Consider the following 14,550-nt stretch of genomic DNA (forward strand, 5'->3'; position numbering starts at 1 on the left):
ATGCCAACTCGAGTAGAGCAGTAGAAGTAGTAGTCCAATAAACTTAAAGAGTCCAACATTGCCCCCATGCGGTATAAAGTAGTGTCGTCGGTACTGTTCTTCCACTGGTAGTTGACATTAACGTTATTTGTACATAATAATAACAAAACATTTCATTTTTATGCGCCTTTCAAATCTCTCAAGGTCACTTGACAGTCACAGGATAAGTTTTTCTCTCAGTGAGCAGCGGCAGCCACACGCGCCAGCGTTCACTCAACCTGGAAGTAACTCAAATAGATAGATAGCTTGCTAGCTAAGCAGTCGGTATGCCAGGAGCACCATTAGATTAGATTGCAGTCGAAAAATTTACCCGCGACTGTAAAGTGACTCAGAGTTTTGAAAGGCGCTGAGAAATTAAATGTATTATTATTATTATCATTTGCTAGCTAATTGCTACCTATTAGCTCCGGCTGACTAGCCAGCTATCTGGCTGGCTAGCTAGCTAGATAACTAACTAGATATCTATTCACTATCCAGCTGGGTGGCTATCTAGCTAAGTACGTAGTTGTTTTTACGCTAAATGGGTTGTTTTAATATCCTCTAATCTACAGCGCCAACGTATCACAATGTTCCACTATGTTCAATTAACTGAAAAAAAAAAGATCTTAAACATAAACCAGCAGTGAATTTCATCGCAAAATGCACTCGGGACAGGTGGGAAAATACGCGTGTAACCTTGCCTGTCATAATCTGGTTGGCGACCAACGGGTGGCGCTGTCGGCCCCGCCTGCACCTGCACCTGCACATACTTACTTTGTATGTTTCTGTTCAAATGATTTTAACGTTTCAGGCTTTGTTCCTGTTGACTTTCTTTGAATACAATTTGTCAAATAGAACCTGATGCTGCCTCCTGCCTGCTTTTTGGGATCTCCAACTGCCATCACCACCTTGCAAACCGTGACAATGTCATATTATTAATTCTTATACTTTTATGTTTGAGCATCATATTATTTAATGTTACGTCAATACGTCAATTATATTCTGTTTTTAATAAATACAGTAAAGTCTCGTTATATCGATATTCAAGGGAGTCCGAAAAAATATCGATATAACCGGGACTATCGATATATCCGACCCTGTTTGCATGTAATTTTCTCCGTGCGTGCATAGAAATAGTATCGATATAACCGGGACTATCGATATATCCGATATCGATATAACGAGACTTTACTGTACATGGTTTTTTTTTTCTTATTTTGATCGGTTCTGGTTGGCTGTTGAAGAGAAGCAGGAAGTGATTTTCGTTACAAGGAGAATTGTTGTCTCGTAAGTGCTCCGTTGCAGAAGTATTTTTTTTTTAAATAAAACAAGGATTCCATCTCTCCTTTTGCCGTTGGTAAAGTAGAGCTACCCGCTAAGAAACAACGAACCCATCACCTTACACAAGTACAAAAACACTTTAGCTGCCTGTGTTCAGCGCTTTACATAAAATAAAACTTTCAGCATTTTTAAAAACCGGCACAGATGGAGGACATTGATTCGCTGTGGGAAAAGCCGAAAGGAAAAGAAGAAGATAATTTTTAATCCGAGGTACTGCAACAAATACAATAATACTATAATACATATCATTTATAAGTGCCTTTCAAAAGTCTCAAGGACACTTTACAGTCACGTGATGTGTTTTCTGCGGGTGAGCAGCGACAGTTAATTATGGTTGATATAATAATGACGGTTGGTGATAGTAAACACAGCAACGTTTATTTATTTATTTATTTATTTTTTTAAAGCACCTCTGAATTAAATGCCTCGAGAGTGGTATAAATTAAACGAACCAAAAGTGTATTGATAAAACTACAAGGTTGAGTAAAGTATTAACAGACGCGAAACAAAGCAAGAACAAAGCTAAAGATAAGATTTCTGCACTAACTATTAAATGCCACTAGGTGACACCATTACCAAGTAATGAAGGGTTGGAGCAGTTCATATTGGAACGTTGTCAAGAGTGACGGTTTAAATTTGACACTCACTTCCTTATGTTAAAAGCAAAAGCAATTTATAACATAACATTGGTTATATAAACAATAGTTTGTTATTTGCCTGCTTGGATCAATAAACAATTGGAATTTTCACTTATTTGCTCAAAATCCACAACTGGGCATTCAAACAATATGATAGAGAAAAGCACTACATTTATCATTACACGCCATTCAGTGGAATTAGTCAAGGAAAGGAGTTCAACATACGATAGTTTTCATTGCGCAGAGGCATGCAAGAAATACAAGAAGGGGGGGAATTTTTTCCTACCTTTGAAATGTCTGTCATCTTCAAAGAGAAACGACAAGAAAAAAAAGATTGACATTACAAATCCATTTTTGACAACTGAAATGATGTACGACAACAATTAAAGACAACACAATCAAATGTGATTACGCCGACAGAAAGCGCTTTGGACATTTTCATATGCTCAAAAGTCACTTTGAACAGGCGATATCGCAGGTGTCAAAGTCAAGGCCCGGCCGGGGGCCAAATCTGGCCCGCCACATCCATCCATTTTACTCGGCCCAGGATAGAAAATCAAGCATGCGCTATCATGCTTGTAAAAGTCTGAACCGACATTTCAAATTGTATGTAAACCACAATAACAGTCATTATTCTTCACTTCAGATGAAAAATAGTTATTTGTTCATTTGTTGTGCGCTCTATATGTAATATGTGAAGGTGATTAAACATTCTAATGGGTTCCCCAAATTAACAAGGCCATCCAAGAGGAAAGCGTAATGACAATATGGCCCGCGGTAAAAAGTGTGTTTGACACGCTTAGGCTATGCAGTAAAACTAATAAATATTAGAACACAGAGATCGAGGGAATTTCAAAACAGTATAAGTGTGTGTCTGTGGGAAGGGGGGGGGTGCAAATTGTATAATAATAATAATAATAATAATAATACATTTCATTTATAAGCGCCTTTCAAAACTCTCAAGGTCAAATTACAGTCACAGAATAAGTTTTTCTGTAGGCGAGCAGCGGCAACCACACGTGCCAGCGTTCACTCAACCCGGAAGTAACTCAAATAGATAGAAAGCTAGCTAGCTGGCCAATTGTTAGCCAACATATACCTAGCTAGATAGCCAGTCAGCTAGATAGTGATAGCTCTGAGGTAGCTAACTCGCTAGAGCGCTAATAGCTAGCTACCTAGCTAATAGATATTAAATCACTAGCTAGCTAGGTATCCAGCTAGATCGCAAGATAGTTAGCTAGATAGCCAGATAGATAGCTAGATAAATTAAAAGAAATGAAGAGAGGAAACTTTTCACACACGCCTGATTAATTCCATAAATCAATCAAACATTTTTGACAGGAAAAAATTACAAAAAAATATAAAAAAAATAACACAACAAATATAAATAAATATAAAATATTCTTACATGTGAGGGATTGTGATTATTTTGTAATTATACTAAGGTAAATTATACTTTTCTACATGAAAAAAAACATTTTGGGGTACAGTGATACCTCGGTTTTCGACCATAATCAGTTCCGGAAAGGAAACATCTTACGTGGCTGTGTGTAAATGGCTGAGAAAGAAAAAAGAAACATTTGTTGTGCTTACAGTGACACACGGGTTTGGGCGCGTCCCACTTGCCCAATTTGTTGCACTGCGTTGAGTTTCGGCCCATCATGATGAAGCCAGGGAGGCAACTGTAGCGCAGGACGGTTCCCTCCACCGGCAGCCCTGGCGGCCAAGACGACACTCGGCCATTTTCCAAAGACGTCCAAACCCGAGCACATAACAACACTGGAAGAGAAGAATGAATGCAAATTGGAAATGTCGCCACATTTCATGTTGAGGAATCCCTTGAAAGGTGACATTAGGATTTTGTTGCCCTTCACACACTGTTTGTCAATGAACATGCTAGCGTTGTTTTTTGTGTGTTATTTTTTATTTTTTTTTAGTTATGGGGGTATACGAAAGCCTACATTACGTGGATAAGCGTGCTATGATATTTACACTGTGTGAATATAAATGTATACAGTGGTACCTCGCTTTACGAAACCCTTGGCTTACGAAACTTTCGGTTTACCAACGTTAAATGTATGAACATGTAACCTTGGCATAAAAACTATTTTTCGGGATACACACGGAGCTGCCACAATGAGTGATGTGTCGTTCGCGAACGAGCCCGTTCTCCTAACAACAAAATGGCAGCCGACTGTTTTGGTCCTCTATTCGACGCCCCCAGTCTTCGGTTACAGCCACGTGATTGGTCATAAACGTAGCAGTGAGGGGGGTGGTTTAAACATTAAAGAGACAGGCAGACGACAGAGAGAGAGAGTGAGAAAATGGATAGAAAACAGTCAAATGTGTACTCGTTTCAACTTTGATAGTTCAAAGGCAGAGTGTAGAATGCAAGGTTAAAATATCCTATCTATTAGCTAGCTAGCTATCTATCTATTTGAGTTACTTACGGGTTAAGTGAACGCTGGCGCGTGTGGCTGCCGCTGCTCACCCGCAGAAAAAATATCCTGTGACTGTATAGTGTCCTTGAGAGATTTGAAAGGCGCTTAGAAATGAAAGGTATTATGATCATTATTATTATGAAAACCTTATAAAATAAATGCAACTCCACAGGTACCAACTGCAAAGTATCTCGTCTCACAAGGTTGTTCACGCTAACCCACCGCACCACCGAATGATGTATCTCAAACTCCGAAAGTTTTTTTAAACGTTTAAATTTAGCAAATTTGTGACTTTAAATCCAGCAAATTTGCGAATTTCAATCTAGCAAATTTGTGAATTTTAATCTAGCAAATTTGCGCCTTTTTTTTTCTCAGAATAATACCCCATCTCTATAAATATATACAGTGGTACGTCGGTTTTCGAAGGACTCACAGTTCGTACAAATCGGAGTTTGAACAAAATATTCGAGATATTCTTGCTTCGTAGTTCGAACTCCGGTACGACGCGTGAGTGCGTACGCGAGGGTGGGATGCTGAGCGGCGTATCGCTCTGTTTGTGACCAACTGTTGTCGCTAACGGACATACTGCGTTTTGCTCTCGCGTTTAATACAGGTGTACGAAGAGTTTTAGCCCAAAATCATGCCTCCAAAGAAAGTAAGTGCTGCTACAAGTGAAAAAAGAAAAGTAGTGCGTCCAACTATTGCATTTAAGAAAGAAATAATCGCAAAATATGAAGGAGGTGTGCGAGTGTCTGATCTGGCTAGGGCAGGGGTGCTCACACTTTTTTCAGCAAGGGAGCTACTTTTGAAATGACCAAGTCAAAATAATCTACTCATTATATTTATTGAGAAATATAGTGAAGATTATTGCAATTTATGTTGATGTATATCGGCATATGTTGCACAACACAACATAATTATGTCAATTGTTTGAAATTGTTTACCTGAGTTCACTCTGATAACTGGCAGACGAGACAACCGCACTTGAAAATGTCATCGTGAAAAAAAGTCATCCTCTCATTCCGTATGAAAGTGATATGTTTTTTCTTCTTACTTGGTCCAGCTCTTCCACTTTTTATACTCTATCTTACGTTTGAGGGGGAAACAAAATTAGGATGTAACTAACGACGTGCTTGTTCACTTTGCAACGAAGGGGCGTTGTTTGAGCTCGCAGTGAGTCTCTCAGTGAGATGTCATTTGATTGGTTCTCCGGTGTATCAATCAAATAAAGGGATGGCTGATTGGCTAACGTCGAGTTTTTTTCAAAAGAACTCCACATGATTTGTTAAGCGTCAGTTCCTGACAATGTCACATCACGTTGTGTTGCGATCTACCAATAGTACCATGGAGATCGATTGGTCGATCACGATCGACGTGTTGAGCACCCCTGGTAGGGAATACAGCATGGCTTAATCTATGATCAGTACGATATTAAAGAATAAGGAGGCTGTGAAATCTAGTGATGTGGCTATGGGAGTGAGAGCAAGTGTCATTGGATAGATATTTGAAGAGAAAAGAAGATCCTGTAGCCGAGTCATCCGTAGCAAAGAGATTTGAATGTGTCAGCACCCGTCAGACAGAAGGAAGAGCTCCCCGAAGTTTTTATGGAAGGGGACTCTCCTTCCAAACAATCAATTTCCGTCCTCCGTCCACCTGCGCCTTCTGCTGACCACCACAAAGGTAAAAAATCCTATTCATAATTCTTTTCTTTACGAACGTACAATTACCCTGGGTTACATTTATGTTTATGTTATTTGTGTATTTGCCATTTTGCTGAACATTTTCTGAGGTATACATTGCTTTTTATGTATTGGTCAGCATTTTAATGTGCAATTTCATGCATCGAATAATGTATAAAATACTGTACTAAAAAGGGAAACATTCAGGGTGTTGTTGTTTCATGCACCCCCTCCGCAAATGGCAGTAACCCATTAATCACCTGCTCCTGCGTCAGGCCTCTGTATCTTATCCCGCCATCTCTGGGAGGACGGATGATTGCACAACCTGGAAGATACAAAGAGACAGAGAAACAGTGAAACGGGGACAGCGAGAGAGACGAGAGAGAAAATCGGGCGTCGCGCCGCAACAAGGACAAACAATGGAAAGGTTTATAGCGCGGTGTCAAAGTCGAGGCCCGGGGGCCAGAAATGGCCCACATTATTTTATTCGGCCACAGTCTTCGGTTAAAGCCGCACGCTATTGGTCAAGATCCGTGGTAGAGGAGCGAACGGACACATGCAGCAGTGAACGGGAGGAGGGGTTACAGAAACACACACACACACACACACACACACACACACACACACACACACACACACAAAAGGGAGACGACAGAGCTTGAAATTAAAAAAAAAAAACAAAAGTGAAAAAAAACTAAAGAAAATGGATAGAAAACTGAACTTTGCACTCGTTTCAATTTTATTGATAGTTCAGAGGCAGAGTGTAGACTGCAAGGTTAAAATATCCCATCAATCAGGCTCCGCAAATAACCCGCACAAGCCATCTGTCTAATTTGAAGCTAACATACAAGCAAGGGAAACAGCTATTGATGAAGTTTCGAGTGTGTCTTCCTGCATCTGTTGCAAGATCACAACTTCTAAGACGTACAACACAGAGGTCCTTGAAACACTTTATGCAAAAAGACATCCATTGCATCAAGCCATCAACGACCATCACAAAGGTCAATAAAACAACTTTATTATACAGTACAGTCTGTTTCCTTAATTACAGTACCATAGCACATTTATTATACATAAAATAAGGTCTATTTTGTCTAGTTTTAAGGCTTATTTAGTTGAAAATTATGTTTTATGGGGACCTGGGAACGGATTATTCTCATTTTAATGGTTTCATATGGGAAATGAATGTTTAGAATACATACTTTTCGCCTTACACACACTTTCTGGCAACCAATTAAGTTCGTAAGCCAAGGTATCACACATTTGCTTACTGTATTTCCATTTCTCATTTTTCCATGAATGATTGGAAATAAAACAGATGAATGTATTTTCATAAAATGGTCAAAGTCGTCAGTGCGCATCATGTGATATAAGACCGATATTGGTGTCAACCCCGCCGCAATTTGTGGGCTAACAGAACGTACTACGCTCCTGTATCGCTCCGGCAATTAGGAAGCCAAAATTATAGCATGTTGCGACCACAACATGGCGACTTTGGTTTTGTTTACGGTCACAGGCAAGTCGCGTGAACTCCCGTCCGCCGTCGTGCTCGTTCGGCATGCGAGGCGCTTTGTGTCCAAAAAGACAACTGGCGATCATTTGAGGTTTACTGCTGCCATCAAAGTTGCTTTCCGAATCGAGACAGACTTTCACATCAAGCAATTGTGGTTGCTGTGGGATGAAAATTGCAGTTAATGGCGCCATCTGAGGCCAATACTGATTGGCGCCATGGACGAGGGAGGGATACGTTTGAAAATACACACGCGCGCGCACACACACACACACACACAGCTTTTTCGAGGTTGGGACTTTTTGGTTTTGCATGTAGGATGGAATCCTGCCATCAGCAACAGAATGTGTCATTTTCAATGAATTTGGGCATCATTGAAGATGTTCGTTTGTCTGAATTATTCTTGCATCAATAAAACAGCCATTACAAATCGTAAAGCCAACATTATATTGTCAACCAACCGTCACAAGAAAATTGAGATGTATGATAACGGATTATTCCGCTTCGAAAATAAATTGTCACATGAAAATATCAATACATGTAATGAACCAATCATTGAAGTAGTCATGTAATGTAGCCAGCCACAAGGGGGCACGAGCCAGTGTCTTATTGTGGACAACCCACGCCTCCGGACAAGTGGTGTCCATAATCTGTAAAATCACTTTGAATGACTTCTACTGAGCGTATTTTACAAAGATTCCACGGCATAGAGCTATGTTTTACATTTTAAGACTCGTGCTGAATATTCAGGAAGTCTTGTTTTCCAGTTGATGACTGATGTGAGGTCACGTCTGCCACGCCCTTGACCGAGAAAGGGACACATAATGCATTTTTGGGTACTTTGTTTGGTCTGAAAACTTCGTGTTGATGGCCAAATTAGAAGGAAAACACATAAATAATGTGATGGTGAATCGTGTGTTGCACCAAGACTACTATTTAATACTAGTTGACACAAATTCACAGCAGACAAATCAGCCCATAGCCAACGGAGCTTGGGCGCCATCTTGTTCATTTTCTGGGACGCTACATTGGAGTCCAGACGCCTGAAAAGGACACGGAAGGACTTCTTTAATCGATTGCAAACATGTATGCTTTCCTCTTCAGAACTATTTGAATCATGTTCATAACTGGATGAGTAACAAGAAAGCATCTTCTCCCAATCTGAAGCCATTGTTTTGATTCTCGAGCAAGGCAAGACGTCCTGGTGGCGTGACGTCACCAACAAAGGGGCGGGGCCTTCTGAAACGGCATCTCCGGGGTCATTTTGAAGTTGTTTTGGGACACTAAGTCGTTCTTTTTGGTGTTTTGCATTTGACTAAAAATATCAGCCAGCGTGTTTTGGCTATTTTAGATGCTATCAAACGTTTTTCTGATGTCAGTTTGCAAACAAAAAACTGGTGTGGGTTGTCCTTTAAGGAGTCATGTCTAATGTATTCCTAACAGGAGCAAAGTTGTGCGTTTTGCTCCGCTTTGGAATGGGCTGGCACAGCAGGGTTCTGGAACGGATTATGGTCGAGAACCGAGGTACCACAGTATATATTTCAACCTGGCCCTCATGCTCTTCCGTGGGATATTGTTTGAAATCAGCCGCTTTTTGTTTTTTTTTGACAGACTGGATGCACATTGAAAAATCAGTCGCGGTTGAACTTACAGCATCTACTTTGTTGGTTGAGGTCCGTCCAGGTGCCGCTGGGCAAACATTTCCTGACCTTGGGTCCCACAATCGCACGACTTCCCCTGCATATGTACTCAATCTCGTAGTCAACGGGGAGAACTTGCACACTTCGAATCTGGACACACACATGGACAATCAAATCCCACCCACACGAGTCAGTCACACCGTAAAATGAGGATGTCATTCCAACATCCTGAAATCAAAAGCCCCTGCCCCTTCTCTGTTTCATGCACCCCCTCCGCAAATGGCAGTAACCCATTAATCACCTGCTCCTGCGTCAGGCCTCTGTATCTTATCCCGCCATCTCTGGGAGGACGGATGATTGCACAACCTGGAAGATACAAAGAGACAGAGAAACAGTGAAACGGGGACAGCGAGAGAGACGAGAGAGAAAATCGGGCGTCGCGCCGCAACAAGGACAAACAATGGAAAGGTTTATAGCGTGGTGTCAAAGTCGAGGCCCGGGGGCCAGAAATGGCCCACATTATTTTATTCGGCCGGCGAAAGAAAATTCAACTTCCATGATGCTTGCTAACCCACTTTTGACTTGCTGGCAATTCTATGTCTTAATTTAATTTAATTTTAAGGTATTTTAATGTATTTTATTTTAAGGTATTTTAAGTTATTCTATTTTAGTGTGTTTTATTTTCTTATAATGTATGTTCATGTTGATAGTTAATTTAATTTCATGTCTTTTAATGTATTTTATTTTAAGGTATTTTAAGTTATTCTATTTTAATGTGTTTTATTTTCTTGTATTGTATTTTGTAATGTATTTTCATGTTGATAGTTAATTTAATTTCATGTCTTTTAATGAATTTTATTTTAAGGTATTTTAAGTTATTCTATTTTATTGTATTTTGTTGTGTTTTTTTCTGGTAATGTATTTTCATGTTTTTATTTTATTTGATCTGAATTTGTTTAATTTTATTGTATTGCATTCCTCAGCATAGCTTTGTTTTCAATGCATTGGGTTCATCAAGACTTCCGGGTGGAGCCTTGAGAGTTTTGAAAGGCGCTTAGAAATTAAATGGATTATTATTAAAGTCCAAACCAAAATGTAAAATTGTCGTATGTAAACCACAATCGCTTTGATCCTCTCCTCTTTCATCTAGAACTGCTTCATGTGATCACAAAGAGGGTACAGCAAGTCCTGAAGAATGAATGTCTCTCTGTGTCTTTGTTTTGTCATATTGTCTCCATGCTGTCATATTATTTGTTATTTAGTTTTTTTTTGTTATTTTGACTTCAAGACGGCGCCGCGAGAGTGGCTGCCTTTCCAGCAGCTCATGTATTTTGTTTTTCTACTTTCATTCCTTTCATCACTTTCCTGCTGTGAAATGTAAATTTCTCCACTGTGAGACTAATAAAGGCATACCAATCCAATCCAATCCAATAACAGTCATTATTCTTCACTTTAGGTATGAAATTTAGTTATTCATCAATTTGTTGTGCGTTCTGTATGTAATATGGGGAGGGGATTAAACATTCTAATGGTGTCCCCAAATTCAGAACGGCCCTCGAGAAGAATCCGTAACTAAAATGTGGTCCGCAACAAAAAATGACTTTGACAGTCCTCGTTTATCGTCTTGACACAAAGAACTTTGAAGTTCAAAAAAGCACACAAGTGTGTGCCACGTCCAGTGCCCGCCGACTTTGTTATATGTACTATTCATAATGGCAATAAATTGATGGCTTACAAATGCTTTACATTGATCTATTCAATGGCCATATTTTTTCAAAAAGAGCCTCGGAAACTCCACACAACACCACCATTGCTGCCAAAATTATTTGATAGCCACTTAAAACAAAAAATACGGGCTCTTTCAACCCCCAACCCCAAGTGCACAGCCACAATTAAAACCACACAACCTTTTTAGCTGGCATAGAAAATCCAAACTTGAATGTAAAACACAGTGATACCTTGGCTTACGAACGCTTTAGCTAACAAAGTTTTTGCCTTACGAACGTTAAATGTGTGAGAATATAATCTTGGCATACAAACTATTTTTCGAGAAACACACGAAGCGCCACAATGAGTGATGTGTCGTTCGCGAACCAGCCAGTTTTTGAAGCTCCTAAAATGACAGCCACAGTCTTCGGTTAAAGCTGCACGCTATTGGTCAAGATCCGTGGTAGAGGAGCGAACGGACACATGCAGCAGTGAACGGGAGGAGGGGTTACAGAAACACACACACACACACACACACACACACACACACACACACACACACACACACACACACACACACACACACACACACACACACACACACACACACAAAAGGGAGACGACAGAGCTTGAAATTAAAAAAAAAAACAAAAGTGAAAAAAAACTAAAGAAAATGGATAGAAAACTGAACTTTGCACTCGTTTCAATTTTATTGATAGTTCAGAGGCAGAGTGTAGACTGCAAGGTTAAAATATCCCATCAATCAGGCTCCGCAAATAACCCGCACAAGCCATCTGTCTAATTTGAAGCTAACATACAAGCAAGGGAAACAGCTATTGATGAAGTTTCGAGTGTGTCTTCCTGCATCTGTTGCAAGATCACAACTTCTAAGACGTACAACACAGAGGTCCTTGAAACACTTTATGCAAAAAGACATCCATTGCATCAAGCCATCAACGACCATCACAAAGGTCAATAAAACAACTTTATTATACAGTACAGTCTGTTTCCTTAATTACAGTACCATAGCACATTTATTATACATAAAATAAGGTCTATTTTGTCTAGTTTTAAGGCTTATTTAGTTGAAAATTATGTTTTATGGGGACCTGGGAACGGATTATTCTCATTTTAATGGTTTCATATGGGAAATGAATGTTTAGAATACATACTTTTCGCCTTACACACACTTTCTGGCAACCAATTAAGTTCGTAAGCCAAGGTATCACACATTTGCTTACTGTATTTCCATTTCTCATTTTTCCATGAATGATTGGAAATAAAACAGATGAATGTATTTTCATAAAATGGTCAAAGTCGTCAGTGCGCATCATGTGATATAAGACCGATATTGGTGTCAACCCCGCCGCAATTTGTGGGCTAACAGAACGTACTACGCTCCTGTATCGCTCCGGCAATTAGGAAGCCAAAATTATAGCATGTTGCGACCACAACATGGCGACTTTGGTTTTGTTTACGGTCACAGGCAAGTCGCGTGAACTCCCGTCCGCCGTCGTGCTCGTTCGGCATGCGAGGCGCTTTGTGTCCAAAAAGACAACTGGCGATCATTTGAGGTTTACTGCTGCCATCAAAGTTGCTTTCCGAATCGAGACAGACTTTCACATCAAGCAATTGTGGTTGCTGTGGGATGAAAATTGCAGTTAATGGCGCCATCTGAGGCCAATACTGATTGGCGCCATGGACGAGGGAGGGATACGTTTGAAAATACACACGCGCGCGCACACACACACACACACACAGCTTTTTCGAGGTTGGGACTTTTTGGTTTTGCATGTAGGATGGAATCCTGCCATCAGCAACAGAATGTGTCATTTTCAATGAATTTGGGCATCATTGAAGATGTTCGTTTGTCTGAATTATTCTTGCATCAATAAAACAGCCATTACAAATCGTAAAGCCAACATTATATTGTCAACCAACCGTCACAAGAAAATTGAGATGTATGATAACGGATTATTCCGCTTCGAAAATAAATTGTCACATGAAAATATCAATACATGTAATGAACCAATCATTGAAGTAGTCATGTAATGTAGCCAGCCACAAGGGGGCACGAGCCAGTGTCTTATTGTGGACAACCCACGCCTCCGGACAAGTGGTGTCCATAATCTGTAAAATCACTTTGAATGACTTCTACTGAGCGTATTTTACAAAGATTCCACGGCATAGAGCTATGTTTTACATTTTAAGACTCGTGCTGAATATTCAGGAAGTCTTGTTTTCCAGTTGATGACTGATGTGAGGTCACGTCTGCCACGCCCTTGACCGAGAAAGGGACACATAATGCATTTTTGGGTACTTTGTTTGGTCTGAAAACTTCGTGTTGATGGCCAAATTAGAAGGAAAACACATAAATAATGTGATGGTGAATCGTGTGTTGCACCAAGACTACTATTTAATACTAGTTGACACAAATTCACAGCAGACAAATCAGCCCATAGCCAACGGAGCTTGGGCGCCATCTTGTTCATTTTCTGGGACGCTACATTGGAGTCCAGACGCCTGAAAAGGACACGGAAGGACTTCTTTAATCGATTGCAAACATGTATGCTTTCCTCTTCAGAACTATTTGAATCATGTTCATAACTGGATGAGTAACAAGAAAGCATCTTCTCCCAATCTGAAGCCATTGTTTTGATTCTCGAGCAAGGCAAGACGTCCTGGTGGCGTGACGTCACCAACAAAGGGGCGGGGCCTTCTGAAACGGCATCTCCGGGGTCATTTTGAAGTTGTTTTGGGACACTAAGTCGTTCTTTTTGGTGTTTTGCATTTGACTAAAAATATCAGCCAGCGTGTTTTGGCTATTTTAGATGCTATCAAACGTTTTTCTGATGTCAGTTTGCAAACAAAAAACTGGTGTGGGTTGTCCTTTAAGGAGTCATGTCTAATGTATTCCTAACAGGAGCAAAGTTGTGCGTTTTGCTCCGCTTTGGAATGGGCTGGCACAGCAGCGTGCTGTGCAGAATTCACTCAGGACTCGATTTTCATGCTTAGCCAACATGAACATTCTAGATGGATGACGCTTTGGAATTTTCACAGGTGCGTGCAAACAGGGGGTAGGACACACTTTCTGGGAAGCAATTAAGTTAGTAAACTGAGGTATCACTGTATATATATTTAGTTTCATGTTAAGGCTCTGATTATGTGATGGGCAAATGAATATTACTGTAGTCTAGAAATAAAAGTTTCTTTTCAAACTACAGTATATTGCACTAGAAAAACAAAAACAAACAAACAAAAAGTCACACTCCGACATCGGAATGCGATGGACGGGAGGCCTCAACCATGGCCTCAACCATGCAGTTGATTGTGCGTCAGCCATCATGCGTGTGCTGGAACTGTCATCTTTGCTCTTAGTATGTTTTGATGACACATACGATAAGAGATAGGTGGACAGAACGCCACATTTCCTTCAATTGTATTTTCCCCAAATGAGTTTTTAATTTTGGATTGGAACCTAAATGAGGCATGGAAATGTAGTCAAAAACACGGAAGCTAGTAAAAAGAAGGCAGTATGTATTCGTACAGTCAAACCTCCGTTTTCAACCATAATCC

The 14,550-nt window shown here is 40.2% G+C and overlaps 1 protein-coding gene across 1 annotated transcript in view; it reads right to left on the reverse strand.

Annotated features, from left to right (window-relative positions):
- gabbr1b (gamma-aminobutyric acid type B receptor subunit 1b) overlaps positions 1-14,550 on the reverse strand; it is a 235,593-nt gene that overhangs the window by 175,777 nt on the left and 45,266 nt on the right. The window contains exons 3-6 of the mRNA XM_089023383.1: positions 9,569-9,633; positions 9,279-9,417; positions 3,591-3,776; positions 2,284-2,301 (exon numbers count right to left, since the gene is read on the reverse strand). Of these exons, the coding sequence (XP_088879509.1) occupies positions 2,284-2,301; positions 3,591-3,776; positions 9,279-9,417; positions 9,569-9,633 (408 nt within the window). The remainder of the gene's footprint in view (positions 1-2,283; positions 2,302-3,590; positions 3,777-9,278; positions 9,418-9,568; positions 9,634-14,550) is intronic.

Source organism: Hippocampus bargibanti, linkage group LG20 (assembly GCF_051943395.1).
Source record: "Hippocampus bargibanti isolate YZ-2025 linkage group LG20, ASM5194339v1, whole genome shotgun sequence".
Classification (NCBI taxonomy): domain Eukaryota; kingdom Metazoa; phylum Chordata; class Actinopteri; order Syngnathiformes; family Syngnathidae; genus Hippocampus; species Hippocampus bargibanti.